This window comes from Orycteropus afer, unplaced genomic scaffold (genome assembly GCF_000298275.1).
Source record: "Orycteropus afer afer isolate SDZICR_OR568_19922 unplaced genomic scaffold, OryAfe1.0 scaffold00002, whole genome shotgun sequence".
Taxonomy (NCBI): Eukaryota; Metazoa; Chordata; class Mammalia; order Tubulidentata; family Orycteropodidae; genus Orycteropus; species Orycteropus afer.
In genome coordinates, this window is record NW_006921589.1 from 31685566 (window position 1) to 31706066 (window position 20501).

A 20501-nucleotide genomic window follows, 5' to 3' on the forward strand; every position below is an offset into this window, starting at 1 on the left:
TACAATTCACTGAGTTTGGACAATATATATACCTATGAAACCAATACCCCAATGAGGATTTAGAACATATCCATTGCCCCCCAGGGTTCCCTTATATCCCCTTCCATTGGCTGGTCTTTTAAATGCAATAATTAGGCATTCATATACATGGTGAGAATTCCAAACAGCCTGAGAACAAAATGGCTTCTTGTATGACTCCTAAGAGTCAAAACTCACTGACAATTCAGTGGTAGTTCTGCTGAAGTTTCTAAAAAATCCAGAATTAGGACCTCCTCAAAATTGGAGTCAGCTGTTTAGAGTCACTTTTTCCTTCTGACTGCCCAGAGAAGCCCCAGGAGCAAGGATGCACCTTAGAAAGGGTGCTGTAGAATGAGTTGGGAAGAGCAGAATGAGGATGCAGGATGAGAAGTCACTCAGAAGCCCATATCTAAGAAGCCTTCCAAAGTCCCAGTTGGAATTGACCTCTTTCTCCTTTGTCTATACCCTGTTAGCAGTTTCCTTAGAAGCACGAAATCTCTGCCTGGCAAGGAGCGTAGAGGTCATTTCACAATGTTATGTAACAACCTAATTCAAAATCAAGAAAATGACTCTTAAGACAAACTTTTATAAGATGAGCATCCAACTATTCCTTTTTTCCTTGGCTAAATTGGTGCTTACCTAAATCCATCAATTTATCCCAGATGTCTGGAAACACCTATTTCTGGGCTCCTCTTAACTATTTTTGTTTGTTATTTCATTTTCAGTTGTCCTGTTTTACATTGTATATATTTTTGTAAGTTGCCTAGAAATTGTTGCACCTTTACTCTCATGCTACCATGCATTGAGTTTATTTACACGCATACCTATCTTCCTTTGTAAGGTCCTTGAATGTAGGACATCTTGCTATGTTAGTCTCTTCCACAGTTCAGCAAAATGCATTGCTTAATGAAGGGCTTAATAAAAATACTTAAAACTGAAATAAACATGATCAAAAGAGACATATTTCTAAAATTTACCCTTTTTCTTCTTAAAAAAACCAAAACACAATTATCTAAAGGTGATGATTCTGAGGAGGGTCAGCTATGACAAAGGGGAGATTAAACAAAGGTTGGATTAGCCAGATCCCACATCCCAGCCATTCTTGCCCTGCCTGAGTCCCTCTAGAGCACCCGTCCACAGGGGCCCTACCTCTTCTGCAGGCCTTTTCTTTGGGGGGTTGTGGGGCTTGGAAATGAATCTCCATTGGGAAGATAAAGAGCTCTGTTGGAGGCTCTTTGGCATTAAATTGACTCCTCAGGGGGTCCAGGACTCTGGGTGGTTCTTCTGAGATGGGAGGTAATTTCAAAGCCTTTGGCGCCTGGAGAAAATTTAAAAACAAAACAAAAACCAAGATGGCAAGTCTCCAAACCCTGCTGCCTGCAGGGGGCAAATGATATTGTATCTGCACTGCTGGGTGGTGGTGGTGTAGCTTCAGCACCACCTGTGGTTGAGGAAGTAAACGGAACTAATCTGGGAGCAGTGCATCTGATGGCGTGGGACACTTTGGGGAGTTCATGCCTCGTTAATCCAGCTTCTTATTACTTTGAGAATTATAAATGCGATAAATTCAAGAACTATGAAGAGGAAATACAGTCTTCCTTACTCTTATAGCTGGGAAAATTGAGTCCTGTTGAAATGATATAGCAGCATCGCTATGTATTGATAGGGAGAAATTTTGGCAAATATTCTTAAGGGAAGACAGAAAGGTGAAGAATACTGAGTGTGCAACAATTCAGTGAGAAAGGGCAGAGAATAAGAATATATATTTGTGTTTTCTTGCTTTATGAAACCTCTTCAAGCCTCAATTTCTTCCTCTGTGAAATGGAAATAATCATACTACCTGCTTCAAACAATTATTGTGAGGATTAAATAAGTTAATGTGTGTAGTTATAATAGTAGAACTAGGATTATCTCTATGATGCTTTGAGAGTAGACTCTCCTCTCATTAGAGTTTAATATCCAATCTAACCAGTAGTAGTGTATCTGTGCTTCTCTATACTTCTCCAATATGAGTGTGAATGAACAAGAATCCCTATCTATCAGAATCAACCACAGTTGGCCAGTTTTTTTTTTTCTTTTGAGAAAAATATATACGTACATAAATAAACCAAAGAACCCAATGCCATATGTCAATTCTAACTCATAGTGACCCCTGTGGGTTTCCCAAGGCTGTAAATCTTTATGCAAGTAGATTGCCTCATCTTCCTCGCATAGAGTGGCTGGTGGTTTTGAACCTCTGACTGGTTACCCATGCCTTACCCATTGCACCAAGAAGCTCCTTGCGTACATAAATAGATCATTCTTATATAGATATAAATGTGTACCTGCATATGCACGTATATGTGCGTGTGAAGTCACTGGGTACTGCAAATGGTTAACATGCTCAGCTGCGAGCAGAAAATTGGAGATTCAAGTCCACCCAGAGGCATCTGGGAGAATAGTCCTGGTGATCTACTTCTGAAAAACCAGTCACTGGAAACCACAGAGCACAGTTCTGCTGACACACGTGGAGTTGTCACGATTGAAATTAACTTGACTGTAACTACTAAGGTAATGTATGTGTATAATGTATGTGTATGTATGGAGAGAGAGAGAGATCGAGAGAGAGAGACTGAGAGTAGAAGTAGTAATTAGAGCCTCCTGTTTCCAATTTTTCAAAAGTTGCTGCAGTTTTCTCCTTTTAGTTTGCAACCTTTGACATACGAACTTAGCTTTAAGAATTTGTGTGTGCTTGGCTCAATTTCATAGAAAAAAATTAAAATATTTCTCATTTTTTAGTTCTCAGAAGGCAAAAGAAAAATGACCAGAAATGCATGTAACCGTCCTATATCTTTAGAGTTGAATGAGAAAGGAAATTTAACCAAAACATATGCTGGGTAGCATTTATAATTCTGAGACATTAGGAAAATTATTGACCAAACACATACACATAGGATATTTATGTTCCTTGAGACCTTCACTGTCCAGGTGCCCGCTGCCCACCAACTGCCTGTCTTTGAATACTGACCTTGTGCGATTTGTTTGACAAGGTTTGCATTTAGAAATCTATGTGGAAACTCAAGACGATTTGTGTGAGGTATGGCTGACAAGCCAAGAATTAATTTCTTTATTCTAATGAAAATTTGCACAGAATTTTAATATAGTGGAAAACGTTGCTTTCCTCTGCTAAACCATATACAGGAGTGGAGGGGAGGGGCTGTTTCCTTTGACCCCGGTTCAGTTCTGAGCTGGCTCGGAGCTGGAGGTCCCGGTCCTTCCTTAAGCCTGCAGTGACTCTGGCAGGTCAGCCTGCAGCTTGCCCCTGGTCCAAAGGAGCCTGGTGCAAATGGGAAGGTGTAGATCAGTTTAGGTACAAGAAATCTGAGAAAATCCTCAACAGATTGGAAACACCCTTTCATTGGCACCAAGACTACCTGGAGTGCCCGGGGCTCCTTCAGGGCCACTTCAGATAACACAAATTCCCACAATTAACTACCATGGCTATAGTTCCCAATGAGATATCTCCTTTCTTTCTCCCCTCAGCCCTTAAGATTAGAATTTTTATCTGTATACAAACAATACAGTCACCAACAACCAGACCGTGGAGTGACCTGCCCAAACAAATTCACACAGCTGCCGTGGGCAGAGCTGAGACTCTAGGCCGTGCCTTTGCCTTCCAGAGCCCCTGCTGGCTCCTATTCATCCTGGTGCCTAAAAACTGCCAGACTCACAGAGAACTACAAGGCAGGACTGGGCCAAAGACGGCTAAGAACATCTCTAAGGAAGGAGATGCACCTTGCTTCTGAAAGGGGTTGGTACACTTGAACAGTTTACCCTAAATTTTCCAGTTGAGCAAATTGAGCCAAAATATTGCTGGATTCACAGCATTGAGCACTTTTGAGTTTGAAGTGGGCCAATTCCTTACAAGCTCAATTGCTGTCCTTACATGTTTACAGACAACTCGTGGCCGCTTTACAAAGGATTCTGTTGGCACCAGGGGAGTTTGGTAATATAACAAGCTTTCAGGTAGACTTGAGGGCAGCCAAAATTCCTTGTATTTCCCTCTTTTCAACATTTCGTAAATTACTGCAGTTTTATTCCAGCCCTGTATGGTGAACGCAGAAGTGAGTGAGAGCAGTTCTCTGTTGATGCATCCTTCTGAGTCACCTTGTTCCTAGATCTTCCTAGTCACCCAATCACATACACACACACACACACACACACACGACCTTTTTCTTCTTCACTTCCCCAGGTGTGTTTTTTTCCGAGTCAGTGGCAGATGGTACTGGAGGGAAAAGGCATCTTTCTACAGGAGGCTTCTGTGACAAGTCGCTGCTTCTGTCCTTGAGGGGCTTCACGGTCTCTTGTTTCTCTGCAGAAACAGGATGGCAGTGAGGACTTAGTTGCAGGTATGAGGATGGACAGTCAACTTTCAATTTTCGTCACTTTTTGATTAATAGGAAGAAAGGCAGAGAGGGTAATGGAGGACTGAGACAGCTATAGCTTTGGCTGAGGCAGTTTCAGGGAACCCGGATTTCATTTGCTGGGTTGGGTTCTTACTGGCTGAGTCAGGCGATGGAGACAGTAATCATAATTATAATAATAATATGCCTTGAGCACTAAATATGGGACAAGAATTGTGCAAATATTTTGCATCCATTAGCACACTTAATCCCCATTTTTAAAAACGAGGAGACTGAGCCTCAGCAAAATTAAGTAACTTAATTGATCACAGATAGCTGCTAAGTGGAGTATGATTTGAACCCAGGCAATCTGATTCCAGAAGGTGTGTAGTTAAGCATTAGACAAAGAGGAGACTGTCAGGGTCCTGAGTCAACCTCCAGCTGAACTCTGGTTGTTATCTTCTAAGGTGAGTGGTACAAGGAAGTGACACTCAGGATGACTCTGGTGTGCTCAAATGAATTCTGCATGGTTAGGTTTACCCACATCAACAAGTAAGACACTTAGCTTCTTACCACTGAGATTTGCCTTCTTGTTAGGGAAGGCACCTCCACAGAATGTAATGTGGGATCTGTCACTCGGGAGCCAAGAATGATCTATGTGGACATGCCCCAAGGCCCTCTGAGAGGTTTGCTGTGTCTTTTCATTGTCGCCTTCCTTTGAAGAAAGTATACAATGGTGCTTCTCCATCTCCATTGATGTGTCCTAGGGAACAACAGATACACATTCCTGTAAATAACCTTTTGTAAAGGAACTGAGCAGATTCCTTTCACAGCCAGACCTAGTGGCTAGACTTATGGTTCCGAGGTTCTAGTCTCTTTTGAGGCTCAGAAGAAAAACATGGTTTTAATAGCAATTTAATGTCGTTTACCCCAATAAAACATTTTATTATTGATAGTAGTAAGAATAGGAGCTCCAGTGGTGCAGTGGTTAAGGCATTTGACTGCTAACTAGAAGGTTGGTGCTTCATACCCAACAGTTGCTCCATGGAAGAAAGCTGAAGCACTCTGGCTCCATAAAGATTTACAGCCTTGGAAACCCAATGGGGTTTGGAATGAATTGGAATTGACTTGATGGCAGTGAGAGAGAGAGAGGTGTAAGAAAGACATTTAACCACGCCTTACATATTATGCTTTTTGTGTGTGTGGAGGGAAAGTTAAGAATCCAAATGAAGTGCTACAGGGCATTTTTAGGGCAGTGAAATGATTCTGTAAGGAGCTCTGGTGGTATAGTGGTTAAGGCATTTGGCTGCTAACCAAAAGGTCAGTGGTTCAAACCCATTAGCTGCTCTGCAGAAGAAAGATGAGGTGGTCTGCTTCTGTAAAGATTTATAACCTAGGGGGTCGCTATGAGTCAGAGTTGACTTGATGCCAGTGAGTGTGAGTTGAAATGATTCTATATGATATTGTAATGGTGGACATACAACATGACGCATTTACATAAACTCATAAGACTGTTGCGGTAGTTAAGGTTATGTGTCAACTTGGTTGGACCTGGTTTTGAGTGGCTGGGCAGCTGGATGTAGTTGTCCCCCATATTGAGACTGGTAACCAACTTCATGGTGGACTACTCTGAGCAGTTGAGTAGCTGCTTTGGGGATGTGGTCTGATCCCAGTATGTAAGAAGCTACTTTGAGGAAGGTCTTCAGCTTTTGGCATACTTGAATTCTGCGTATAGCTGATTCGTTGTTCAGCAGCTTGCCATGTTGTCTGCCGATCTTAGGACTCTTAATGGACTTGAATCAATGGTCTTCCCTGTGGTTTGGTAATATCAAGACTGTACCTTTTTACTTGTTGACCCTGGGTTTGTCAGCTTCAGCAGCCAGCAGCTGCCTGAGTGAAGAAAGCCTCCAGCTTAAGTGAGCCAGAAGCAAGAGGCAGAGCTGAAACCCAAGGTCTAGGGGCTTTTGCCCAGCCCCTAGAGCCTGGCACATTGAAGTCGGACTTCTAACCTCCAAAACTGTAAGAGAATGAAACTCCTGTTTGTTCAAGTCACCCATTTGTGATATATTTTCTGTTAGGGTGACACTAGAGGTAACCAAAACAACTGTATAATACAAAGAGTGAACTCTAATATAAACAATGAACTTTAGTTAATAATACATCCATATTAGTCTGTCAGTTGTAACAAATGTACCATATGAATGCAAGGTGTTAATACTATGGGAAAGAGTGTGCAGGGGGGAGAGGGAGTATATGGGACTGCTGTACTTTTTGTACAATTTTTCTATAAACCTAAAACTTCTCCTAAAAATAAAATCTTTTGAAAAAATGAAGTGCTAGTGTCATTGTCTTTGTTGTTGTTATGTGCTGTCATTGTCTTTATCTATCAAAAAATATCTCTTTTCCCACTTCTTCTGCATTGTGGCACTTCTCTTCACCCCCTTTCCTATTCTCATTAATATCTGACCTTCTTGTAAGTCCAATGAGTGTATTTGAGATGAGACCAGATATTGATTATGTTGCTCTGAGCCACTGTCATCTGGTGTACACACCCACAAACACCCACACACTAGTGTATATACACATACCCACTAGCGTACCTACACACACATGAGCCTTAAGATTTAGAAAGCATTTCTACATCTTAACCTATTTAATCCTCATGACGACCCATGGGTTGCTGTGATTTGAAAATTGACTGGACAGCACCTAACAACAGTCCTCATAGCAGCTTGTGAGATACGTATTATAACAGCACCACTCAACAGAAGAGGTGTGTAAGGCTCAAAATTAGTTAAGCTTCTTGGCCAGGCTCACCACAACAGTTGAGATGCAGGACTCAAACTGAGGGTTTTCCAACTTTAATGCTAAGAGCTCTTTTTTCTAGATAAGACTTACAGATGCTAAGTAGAGGAGGAATGGAGGAGTATCCGTAGTTAAACATGTTTGGAGAACCCAGTGTCACACAAAGTTAAGCCATCTACTTTATGACAGAAGTCAAAGTCATCCATATCCAAATGGGCACTGTGAGTCTCTCGAAGTTGGGTAAAGTATGCAGCATTTCCCAAAAGTGTTTGGCCATGAAACCCTTTTCCATGAAGCATCTGGCGATACTAGGCTTTCACAGACAACATTTTGGGAAATGGTGTCAAAAGAATCTAAGTGCTCTTCTGATTTATGAAAGGCCCCAAGAAATGGTGATGGGAGGGAACTCATCAGAAACAGTACCTCTGCCCGGCTTCTGTCTTCCTGCCAGGGCTGCTTCCTGAATGGCAGCAAATGAGCCCCTTGACTGCTGTGGTTCTTGGCTACAGGGCCCTTATCCATGTGTCCACCAGCCCAAGCTTCCCCTTCATTCAGGCCCCATTGACCTGCAAAGGTGAACAGTGGATCAGCCCTGTAACTCCAGAAATGGGCATGGTGCTTTTATCTGCTTCCAAATGGCCTCCCTTCCTGCTTTTCTGAGCAGAAGTTCAAGGCCCTTGTTCTCCTTAGTTTCCTTAGCTCTGCATTTTTTTTTTTTTTTTTAATGGCACCTTCATACAAGTAGCAGCTAGGTCAGTGGAAACAGCTGTACTGGGAGTCAGGAGGCTTGGGGTTCAGTCTTCATTTCTTGGACACAATTTCCTCATCTGAAAATAGATGCCTTTGCTTCTGGCAGTGTTGTCTAGAGCTCAGATCATATCATGAATTGGACAGCCCTTTGTAAGCTGGGAAGGATAGTGGATTAAAGCGGGATGATTGAGACTTGACCTGCAACCCTGCTCTGTGGTTCTTGAGCTGCTCAGTTTGAAGCAAGCTCTTGGGCTTCCTGGGCTGTCTGCTGGTTGTTTACTTGTGGGCCAGTCTCCTCCAAATGCACAGCAGTGAGACCACTGCTTAGCTCTTTGACTTACCCTGTCTGTGCAACCCTCAGAAAGGATCTGAGTCAACAGATGACTCCAGCATATTTAACAAATCTTTCGTCAATGGTTTAAAGGGTCCTGCAGCAATTTTCATCACTTGCTCAAGGTAGATTTATTGCTGAAACAGTCTGGCAAACCTGCCTTGTTTGAAGCCAAGCTTTAGCAACACCTCCACTCCCAGCATGCAGCTATGTGAAACAATGTGAGGTTGTCTTTTAATCAGGAATCTGGAAACATTTGGGGGCCCTGTGTATGTAAGGTGAAGCACTGAACTTCTGAAGGCTTCTTCTCCTTCCCTGAGCCAACCTCACCTTCTCTCTATGTTTTCCAGCTCTCACCTTCCTTCATCATTCCCATCCTTGGTACACTGGACAGAGTCAAGTGACTGCTTATGGAGTTACCTCCTTTCTCCAGCTCACCTTCTTCTGCCCATTGGCTCCTGAAGGCTATTCCAGGTTTGAGCTGATGACAAGAGCTTTGGTGGAACAGACCAGGCTCAGGCTCTTGTTAAGAGGGGTCTGCTTAGGTTTTGGTGGTCCAGGGAAACCTTAGGGGCCTTGGGAACCCTTCAATCTGAGGTGGTCCATGGCCAAATGAGGCCTGCCCCTTCATAGAGGACCTAAACTCAATACAGAGTGCAACACTAAAGCTCTTTGGGGGTATTCTGAAACAATCCTCTGGGATCAGGCCAGATTCCAGGTCCATCTTTACTAGTCAGATTTGCCTTGAACCAAACACATTTCTGTGGGTGCAGGAGATGGAATTGTGGCCAAATGTCCACTTACCTACTGAATCATCTTGTCACTCTGTCTAAATTGGGGCACTGGCATTGTGGAGAGGGGATATAGAGAGTCATTCTTCCCTTTGGAAGAATTCTCCCAGGTGAGATATGGCTCAATCTATGTGTGAGGGAAATCAGGAATTTTTCTCAGTAAACATCACCATCTGGCTCATTTGTTTATGCTTAATTGAAACAGGTCTGTAAGCAAAGTATTGGAAGTGTTGAAAGGAGATCATAAACCTTGGTCTCTCAATATGGATTCAGATCTCCAACTAATGTATAGTGGGCTTGCAATTTAGAGCTTTTAGAGAGCTTTACCACTGTCCTCTCCTGTGGCTATTTTATTTGCAACAAGCCTTGGAAGAAGGAATGCAAATACCATTATTCCTGTGTTAAAAATGAGTAAACTGAGATTGCCAGTAGCATAAGTAACTTGTCCAACAACATCACGTTGTTGGGGTATCTGAGATTTGCAGCCAGGCTTTTACTACTTCTCCAAATAAAGTGTCTGGTAAAGAGAGGGAGGCCAAATGGAGATAAAGTTAAAATTTATAAAACCATTAGTCAAGGTATAAGTTACAGCCTTTGAGCTGCTTTTACTTCTTTAAAAGTGGAGTTTTGGCCCCTGTGATCATAGACAATTGGGCATTGCAATTAGTTTGTAATTATGCTTAAGAGATCTAAGCTAGGGAAGTCTGTAATAAACATTTATTGAGCACTTACTACGTGCTGGAAACTGCATTATTCTATTTAACTCCCACATACAAGCTTATGAAGGAAAGACAGGCATGGTCACCTCCATTTTATAATAAGGAAACTGTGGCTAAGAGATGTCATGTAGCTTGGAAGTCTGGTGCTCATGGCTACATGTTTAACCACTATTCTATATGGTCTCTCTGTTTTCTGCCTGATTGTGACAGCTCCTTGTTGTGTGGGATCAATCAGGGAAATCACTTGACCCCTTAGATGTGCAGTATTATCCACATGAAAAATGGAATACTGCAATTCACAATCTAGGAATTTTGGATCATAGGGAAAATTCTAAAGAAAAGGATGAAGCAATGGCAAAGTAGGGTGCCATCTGGTAAAGGGCAACAGGTGCTCAAATAGGGGCATTCATTACTGGTTGAGTTTACCACTCCCAGAACATAGATGGTCTAGAAACTTGATCTTTTTAGTGCCCCAGAATCACCTGGTCTTGGGGATGTTGCCTTGTATTAACAAAATGCATAGGGACCAGGGAATTAGTTTACAAAGAGAAATACTATTGCCTATATAGCCCAGGACCAGGCAGCATTTCATTCATGAAATGAGTTAAGGGTGGGCTCCACGGCACCTAATGACAACTACCATATGGTTGGAATATTTAATGACTCCAGGCTCCGAGAGCCTGCCACTTTCTTCTCCACTCATCTGACAGACCAGCTACTCTGCTTATCCTGACCAGATCCCTTTCCCAAGGACAAGGCTTGGTCAGGAATTTTCTAGAAAATTCTTTTATTTCACAAAAATTACCTTTGTAGTATATTGAGCTCTTGTTCTTTCCCTTTCTCTTCTCAAAAACTCTGGTACCAGCCAAGACCCCATTCTTTGCTCCTGTGGACACTCATTCATCTTTTCCCATCTCTCTAAAGGTGTTACTGAAGGCAACCTCTGACTCTTTTAATGTTTCAAGTTCTCAAGAATAGCATTGACAACAAAAATCCTCATAGTAATGTACAGCTTACAGAGAGCTCATAATTGTTTTCTGTGCAGTAATGTGGTAGATCTTATTATGCACATTTCACAGATGAGAAAACAGAAGCTCAAATAGGTTAAGTGATTTGCTCACGATCTTGCATGTACTAAGTGAGAGAGTAGCCGTTACAATACAGATTTCTGGTTCAAAGCCCATACTTTCCCCATATGATGTGACCACAAAACTACAGGATCAAAGAATGTTGGAGTGGAACAGACCTAAGAAATCAGGAAAAATCTAGAATCTAGATTTAAGCTGTCCAGTACAGTAGCAACTAGCCACATGTGGGTATTTAGACCTAAATTAATTTAAATTAAATGCAATTAAAATCTTAGTTTCTCAGTTTCACATTTCCAGTGCTTAACAGCCATATGTGACACAGATTACAGAACATTCCATCACTGCAGAAAGTATGGTTTGGATAGCACTAGTCAAGATTAAATTCCTCACTTCACAAAACGATGACATTGAAACTCAGAATCCTTAGACCTTATTTTGGGAAACTCCATTTTAAAGCACTAAAAATCCAAATATTTGAGAACTGGTCAAAAAATAAATATGTACCTTGTTCAAAAGATTTTCCTTGTTGAATCCAAAATGGGGGGAAGACAGGCAGGAAGTGGTATTTTGGGGGTGCACCTGAAAGATCCTGCTGTGGCCTGAGATTCTTTGGTACATTAAGTTGACTGTCCTGGAGCAGCACAGAATCCTTGATGTATCCTGAAGGGTAGGTCAGGAGTTATTGATAAAAATAATGGTCATATATCTTGAGTTCTTGGGAAAAACTACAAAGTCCCCCCCTTGCACTAGTCCTGGCTTTGGACAGTGCCCATTAAGGGAGACAATTAGCAAATGAGAGAAATTAAAAAAGCAGATAGACTCCTAGGTTTCTCTATCTAGTGTCTTGGTGCTTCTGCCCCTGTGCCATTTGTGTGTTTCTTCTACTTTGTATTTCCATGAACTACAAGGAAGCTTGGGCAATCTACTTCTGTAGTGATACTGCCTCGGAAATTCAAGGAGGGGTCGCTATGAGTCGGGTCTGACTCGACGGCGAATAACAACAACAACAAGTCTCCTAGGTGGAAAAAACATGGCTACTTTCTTTGGTTTGTGTAAAAGGCTCCTTCTACCTCAGGAAGAAGGAATAGAAGTAGTAGATGTGTCCTGCTTGACTCTAAAGGCTTCACCATCACTCACCTTCTCAATCCAATCATTACATAAGGATTTATTGAGGACTTACCAATGGTCCCAGCCCTATGCTAGGCAGAGGGAGATACAGAAGTACAAGGCATAGGCCCCTTTTAAAGGCACTAATAGTCTTTTGGAGAGACAAAGCTCATCCATGTTCAACTGTGTAGCCCTGAGTGTCAGTGTGACATAAGGCCAGAAAATGAGGAGCTCACTATTGACTAGCATTGTCAGAGAAGCTTTTATTGAAGATGTGGGCTTGAGGGATAAGGAGGATTCATAATAGAGGTGGAAAGAAGGGGCCAGAGAACACAGCAGCAACATGGAAGTTATGAGCTCTGAGATGTGAAGGGAGAGGGTGGCAGGGACTGTTGGGCCAGTAGTCTCACAGCAGCCTCAACGTAGTTCCTCCAGCCTGAGGAATTATGGTAAGGAGTCCAAGAATGCACATGCACATATGTCTTTTCTTAAACCACATATTTTAGCCATATGACTTTCCTATGGAGGAGTCTGAGACAATTTTCAGTATTAAGAAGGGCTCTTATCCTCAAAAATCTTGGGCCTACACTATAGGGCAGTAGCCTGTTTTGCTCTCTGCCCACCTGATGATGAACAGATCTTTGGTTAAGAGGTTCTTTCCCACAAGTGTTAAATAAATGGATCTGCCTGTAACCTTGAGCCTGCTGTGAAAGTAAAACCAATTACTAGACAAGCCTACATCTTGCATTTTGCTTCAAGTCACCACGTACTGGGATAGAGTTGTTTTCTCTTTTTTCCCAGGGTAAACATATAAAGCAAGAAGAAAGCCAGTCTCCCTCTGGTCCTGTCTGTCTGTTAGTGCAGAAGCAACGGCAAACAGCCTCGTGGGCACTGGCAAGTCCTACTGCTCACCTCTCTCCTCCCCAGTAGGTTTGCCAAATAAAATACAGGATGTCCAGTTAGATTTGAATATTGTGTAAACAATGTTTTTTTTTTTTTTTTTTTTTAAGGAATGGGCAGTGTTTCCTTGTATATAGGGTCACTATCTGCCTGACGGCACCTAACAAGAACAACAACGTGTCCCAAATATTGCAAGTATAACCAAGTGTTTGTGTGTGTGTGCAGGCACACTGTGAGCACACACTGAATCTGGAAATGCTTATTTTCAACCATTTCTACTTTCTACTTTTAAGTCTCTGCAGAGTATGTTTGGGGTCTTTGTTTAGCAATAAGGTGTCCATCTCAGTCCCAAGTGGATCACCACCATCTTTAAGAGGAGGAATCCTAGCACTTCCATTTCCTGAAGGACCTGAGATTACCTCAGATGGAGGAACTAGGGAACACTGGGAAGAATATACAGCTAGGAGAGCAAGGGAGGACCTGGCTTCGGGTCCCAGCTCTGCTTTCGATTGAATGACCTTGGGCAAATTACTTTGCCTCTCTGGACATCTTTTTTTCCTTATTTTGTAAAAGATGTTGGTTAACTGGAGAATCTCTGAGTGACAAAATTTCAGGAAAAGTTCTGGCATGGGATATAGAGTATGAAATTGCTGAGAGGATTAGGGGGTGAGGGCAAGACTTCAGACTGTACTTCCCCATGCAAATGGGGAGAAGATAGAAGGTGAAAGGTGTGATTGACGTTTGAAGGCTACAAGCTTGAGAAACTTTGCTTTAACACAAAGTCAGGCCTGAAATTGTAATGTTTCAGCCCTTGATGTAAAGTACACTCTCATACCAGGATGTGAGGCAGGCAGTTCAAGGTGCACCCCAACCACTTCCCTACTGACCTGCACATTGGAGCCTGTACATGGCGTCAGGGTGCCATTTCTGCAAGAGGCCTCGGAGGTATCTCTTGGCTGAATACCCAGGCTGGATCTGCCGTTGCGCCTGGCTCTCTGGCTGGCTTTGGAAGTGGAGGTATGGTTGCCAGGCTCCGTTCTGCTCCCTCTGTGGGGACACCAGTCAGAAAATAGCACAGCTGCTGAGCCTTGAAACTCCCAGTGATACAAGCTGGTTAGCACGATTCTCATCAGTAGTCCAGAGACTCCCGGAAGGTGCTGGAAGGCACCAAAAACAGATGCCTCAGCCAACAGACATGAACCAAGAGTCCAAGAGCAAAGCTCTGAAAGGTCCCTGCAGATTTAGACTTGGAAGGAGAAGGAGAAATGACAAACACCAGACCTCATCTTGAGGCAGAGAATGAGAAGGGATAAAAAGCCTCAAAAGAAAACACATTATCTAGTTCAGCCTGTGGAAATCATTTTAGTACCTTAAAAAGTGGTGTTGTATAGCAGTGGGAAAGCTAGCTCAGCAAATCAGCATTGGCATTCACTGTTTGTAATATGAATAACAGGTCAGACAAACCATGTCCCATGTTCATGGAGAACCTGGCATTCTGAGAATATCTGATTCTGCTGCATTTCATTTCAGCCTAGGAAGAATTTTCTGGGGACCTGCCTGCCAAAGTCAGTCCCACTGATCAAAATATTGTGGGGAATAAATATGAATAATAACATATAACACTTGGCTACAGATACACAGTATACAAAGAACTTTCACCTCATTATAATCTTAGCGATCCCTCCTTAAAAGTTTCTGAGGCGGTATCACTACGGAAGGAGATTGCCCAACTTACCTTCTGAGGAGTGGCTGGTGGGTTTGAACTGCCAGCTTTCTGGTTAGCAGTCAAATGCCTTAGGGACTACACCACCAGAGCTCCAATCTTATAAGATAGACCGAGTTAATATTATAACAACTTAAATGGCACAGAAACCCTCTGAGGTACTTGTGTTGATGCCTCTCACCCTCCTCCTTGTCTGTGGCAGACATCACTAATCAGTCATGACATTTTTGCCTGCTGCATAATTGTGGTCTCAGCATCTTTCTTCTTCTGTTAAAATTTTTAAAAATTGAGGCATAATGTGTATATAATAACATACATAGAACTTAGGTGTTCAGCTCGATAAAATTTAGTAATTGTTTATGCCTTTGTAACCACCACACAAAACAAGACATAGGATGTTTTCCTCACCTCAGAAAGTTCCCTCATACCCCTTGCCAGTCAGCACCTTCTACCCCTCAGGTAACCATCATTCTGATTTCTATCATCATGGATTAGTTTTGTCTAGTCTTGAACTTCATATAAATGGAATCATACAGCATATGTTCTTTTATCCTCCATGAAAGTGCCCCACACAGTGTTCCAGTGAGTGTTGAAATGAAAGATGAAACCCATCTATCACCCCTTGGTTAAGTGGCTCACCCAGGGCAATAGTGTAACACGGGAATAGAGGTTAAAGTTTTAGCCTGTTAGCAGTCGACTCTGTCTTTGAAGAAATTGCCACCTCATCGATGGACCAGGACCTAATACCATGAACATTCTTATGTCAAAACAAGAAATAAAAGATGGTTTAAAAGTCAGTGCGTCAGTGAATGTCACAGGCAGTAAGAACTGTAAGGCAAAAGAGACCTACACTTTCACATTTCTTAGGATCCTTTTGGTTGGAAGTTATAAAACCTGACTCAAATGGTATACACAACGAGAAAGTTTATTATCTCGTATAATAAAACAACTAAAGATTGGAAAGTTCCAGGCGTGGTTAATTTGGTGTTTCAATGGCACAGATCAGCATCTTTTAGCTCTATGAGCATTTGTGGCCACAGGCACGTTGAGATTGTATAGCAGTCACACTGGTGATGTCACAGCCTCCTGGATGACTTTTGATGCCCTCTTCCTGCATCTGTGCAGCTGAGGTTGTGAACTCTTGCACTGGTCCCCATTCCCTTTTTGAAGAGGACTGTGGTGATGTGTGGACTTACACTTGGCAAAAAGTTCCGAAACTGTGAGACTGGATCTGTTGTTGGGTGTTGTTGAGTCTATTCCAACTCATTGACCCCTCATGACAGAGTAGAACTGCTCCATAGGGCTTTTTTGTCTGTAATCTTTAGGGAAGCAGATCACCAGGTCTTTTTCTTACAGAGCTTCTGGGTGGGTTTGAACCACCAGCCAGTCTGTTAGCAGCAGAGGACTTAACCTTTGTGCCATCAGGGCTCCTGAGACCATTCTTCAGGCATCAAATCTCTTTCTACCTCTGATAAGTCTTTTCACTTCAGCCTTACAGACTTGCAGAGCCTGGACAATGGACACAGGGGCACATCAAGTGGATCCAGAGAGCAAAAACAGAAGCATAGAAAGAGGAGAGCTTGGGGAGAAAGCGTAGGGACGTGTACTGGACTTACAACCAAGATGGTTGGGATTAGGCCAGTTGTGTGGTTCTGTCACTTAGATACTTTCTGATCTTGAGCAAACCCTAGAATCTCTCTGTAAAATGGAGCAAATAGTATGCATCTGCCATCTGTCTATTAGTGGAGGGCTGTGTGTTGTGATAATGCTGAATAGGTTTCAGTGGGGCTTCCAGCCTGGAATGAAATACTTGTCAATCTACTCCCCAAAACCACACCAGTCCAATTACAACTGGGCAGCATTTAGCTTTGTTGTGTATAGGATCATCATGAGTTGGGGGCTGACTCAATGACAGCCAACAGCAACAACAAGGAAGTGGAAAATTGATGGGTTTTGGAATCAGATAACCCAAAAGTCAGATTTCATAGTGCCTGGCATATATAATAGGGGATCAATATTGTTGGTAAATGAATAACTAAATGAGCAAATAGTTATAATCTGAGTCACATGGCTACCCAGTCACCTGAATTATATAGTCTCATTTGTAATGCTGACATAATACCTACCTTTTAGAGCTTTTTGATGGTGCAGATGAAATAATGTAAGATAAGGGTCTCTCATCGAACCAGCTTATCGTAAGATATGCATGCAGCAAATGTTAGGGCCTTTCCTCTCACACCTCCTGGCCTCATTTTTCTGCTGCCATGCACTCTGGGGGGTGATGAGGAGCAGATGTGAAAGTGCTTTCCAATGGGATGGGAGGAGAGCACTTAATGAGGGAGAAGAAGGAGAGATTTTGCCTTAAGAGGGACTGGCCTGGAGATCTAGCCTCATCCTTATTGGTCATGTGTCCTTGGTAAATTAATTACTTCTATGGCTAATTACATTCAGTTTAGGGATTAAATGAGTACTGAAGGTTGGGAATCTACTTCCATAGTGATACCACCTCGGAAACCCAAGGAGGGGTCACTGTGAGTTGGGTCCAACTCGAGGGCAGTGTGTTTAGTTGGTTTGATTTAAGGAGCTCTGGAAGGAAGGTTTGGCAATCTACTTCTGTAGTGATACTGCCTCAGAAATCCAAGGCGGGGTCGTTATGAGTCAGGTTCAACTCGAGGACAGTGAGTGAGTTTAAGTAGCTCTGGTGGTGTAGTGCCTAAGGCATTAGACTACTGACCAGAAGGCTGGTGGTTCAAACCCACCAGCCACTCCTCGGAAGGAAGGTTGGACAATCTACTTCTGTAGAGATACTGCCTTGGAGGTCCAAGGTGGGGTTGCTATGAGTCGGGACCAACTTGATGGCAGTGAGTTTGGTTTTGGTTTTTGAAGTACTCGGTAAATAGTAGATGATCAACAAATACTAGGTCTTTTCCAAATGCTAAGTCTTTTCTTCTTCCCTTTGTCCAGGTTGTGAGAAACTTTGTTAATTATTTCCTAACAGCCCTTCTTCTCACTTCTTTTTTGTTAACAGAACCCTCTTTCCCAGATACTTGCTTTCCCAGACCCTATTGCAGCTTGGAGTGACCATGTGGCCTAGTTCTGGCCAAAAAGACATAAGGGGACGTCTGCTGGTGAGCTTCTGGGAAGTCTTTGCTCCTTATAGAAGGGCCAGCTTTGTAAGAATTGCTCAATGGCCTCTTTTGTTCTGCTTTGAACCCATATGTGACCTCTGGAACTATGGGAGACCTCTTGTGAACATGAGCTAATAAGCATGAGGAAGAAAAGCCAACATTCAAAGGATGGTGGAGAGAAAAGATAGATGGCCTTGTGGAGCAGCTGGCCAAACATGAAACTCCTTGCTACATGAAATAATTTAATCTCTTTATTGCTTAAACTAGGGGTTGGCAGAATTTTTCTTAAAGAACCAGAAAGTAAATATTTTAAGAGGTCATATGGTCTCTGTTGTGCTTACTCTGTTCTATCTTTGCAGCATGAAAGTAGCCATAGACAATTTATAAACAAATGAGCATGGCTGTGTTTCAATAAAACTTTATTTACAAAAACTGGCAGTGGGCAGAATTTGGCCAGTAAGATGTAGTTATGATCCATGACTTTAACCACTGATAATCAAGTAATCTGTTACTTACTTGCACCCAAAGGTATTCCTAACTGATACATAGGTAGAATATGGAAGCAACAGATCTGAAGCCGCTACATATGAAATGGTGGGAGAAAACAACAGTATAACAATTCTCAGAGGAAGAGTATAAATTTGCTGTTGTAACCACTCTTAGTGACAGTCACATTTACCATGTTGTGCAGCCATCACCACTGTCCATCTCCAAAAACTTTTCATCACTGCAAACAGAAACCCAGTACCCTTTGAGCAATAACCCTCCTTTCTCTCTGCCCCTATCCCTTGATAACTTCTGATGAACTTTTGTCTCTATGCCTTTTCCTGCTCTGGATATTTCATCATATAAGTATTTGTCCTTTGTTTCAGACTTATTTTACTCAGTATAATGTTTTCAATTGACACAGTGGCTGCGATGATGGGCTCAAGTATAGCAGGGATCATGGAGCTGGCGCGGGATCAAGCAGTGTTTCGTTCTGCTGTGCATGGGGTCGCTATGAGTCGGAAACAACTCGACAGCACCTAACAAAAACAACAACGTTTTCAAGGTCTGTTCATATTGTAGCATGAATCAGAATTTCATTTCTCTTTATGACTGAATAATATTCCATTGTATGTCTGTACCATATTTTGTTTATCCCTTTCTGTTTTGGTGGACATTGGAGTTGTTTCCAACCTTGTGGCTCTTGTAAATAGTGCTGAAATGAACATTGGTATACAAGCATCTGCTTGGGTCCCTGTTTTCAGTTCCCTAGGAGTGGAATTGCTGGGTCATATGAGTAATTCTGTATTTAATTTTTTGAGGTAGGTATGTTCTTGCTTTGAGTTTGAAAACTGATCTTGACTTCTGTATTAGTTTCCTACTGCTGCTGCTGTTACAGATTACCACAAACTTAGTGGTTTAAGCAATACCCTTGTATTATCTTACAGTTCTAGAGGTCAGAAGTTTGAAATGGGTCTCACTGGGCTAAAAGCAAGGTATTGACAGGGCTGTGTTCCTCTGGAGGCTGTAGGGGAGAACTGATTTCCTTGCCTTTTCCAGCTTCTAGAGTCCACCTGTATTCCTTGATTGTGATTCTTCTTCCTCCATCTTCAAAGCCAGAACCTTGGGGTTAGTCCATCTCACTATGCTCTCTCTTTGGTTTTCCTTTTGATATCTTCTTCTTCTGCCTTTAAAAGGAGTTCTGGTGGCATAGTGGTTAAACCATTCAGCTGCTAACCAGAAGGTCAGTGGTTCAAACCCACTAGCTGCTCTACAAGAGAAAGATGATGCAGTCTGCTTCTGTAAAGAGTTACATACAGCTTTGGAAACTCTATGGGGCAGTTCTACTCTGTCCTATAGGGTAACTATGAGTTGGAGCCAACTTGATGGGCATGGCAATGGGTTTCTGCCTTTAAAGACCCTTATGATTACATTGGGCCTTCCTGGATAACCCAGGCTAATCTTCCTATTTTAAGGTCAGCTCATTACTAAATTCCATCTGCAACTTTAATTTCCTTTTGCCATGTAACTTAACATATTCATTGGTTCTAGGGATTAGGATTTACACATGTTTGGAGGAGGCAGCTTCTCTAAGTTTCTTCTAGTTTTCTGGTTTCTCTTAATAATTTCTCAAATTATGCCTGTGAGATGGGTTATTAGCATCACACCTCATTGGAAAAACTCAGATATTGAGAGATGTCTGTGGCCTGCTTAGGATACCAAGGAGACCCAAACCCAAACTAAACACACAGCAATTGAGTCAATTTCAACTCATAGCAACCCTACAGGACAGAGTGGAACCACCCTGTAGGGTTTCCAAGGCTGTAAATCGTTATGGAAGCAGACTGCCTCATCTTTCTGCCATAGTGGCTGGGTGGGTTCAAACCACTGACCTTTTGGTTAGCAGGCAAATGCTTTAACCACTGTACTACCAGAGCTCCTTCAAAGGAGACCCCAAAACCCAAACCCTCTGCCCTTAAGTCAATTCTGATTCAAAGCAACCCTCATAGGGTTTCTAAGGCTGTACATTTTTACTGAAGCACATTGCCTCATCTTTCTTCTGTTGAGCAGCTAGTGGGTTCAAATCGCTGACCTTTTGGTTAGCAGCTGAATGTCTTAACCACTGCACCACCAAAGCTTCTTTCCAAGGAGACCAAACAAAAAAAAACCAAACTCAGTGCCATTGAGTCAATTCTGACTCATAGCGACCCCCTTTGGGTTTCTGAGGCAGTAAATCTTTTTTTTTTTTTTTAATACTTCCTGTATTGTTCAAT

The 20501-nt window shown here is 42.3% G+C and overlaps 1 protein-coding gene across 1 annotated transcript in view; it reads right to left on the reverse strand.

The window, feature by feature from the left end:
• The window catches only part of KIAA2012 (KIAA2012 ortholog), a 123478-nt gene that overhangs the window by 84029 nt on the left and 18948 nt on the right, over positions 1-20501 (reverse strand). The window contains exons 3-8 of the mRNA XM_042783675.1: positions 13779-13938; positions 11389-11544; positions 7629-7771; positions 4974-5163; positions 4227-4369; positions 1168-1336 (exon numbers count right to left, since the gene is read on the reverse strand). Coding sequence (XP_042639609.1) covers positions 1168-1336; positions 4227-4369; positions 4974-5163; positions 7629-7771; positions 11389-11544; positions 13779-13938 — 961 coding nt within the window. The remainder of the gene's footprint in view (positions 1-1167; positions 1337-4226; positions 4370-4973; positions 5164-7628; positions 7772-11388; positions 11545-13778; positions 13939-20501) is intronic.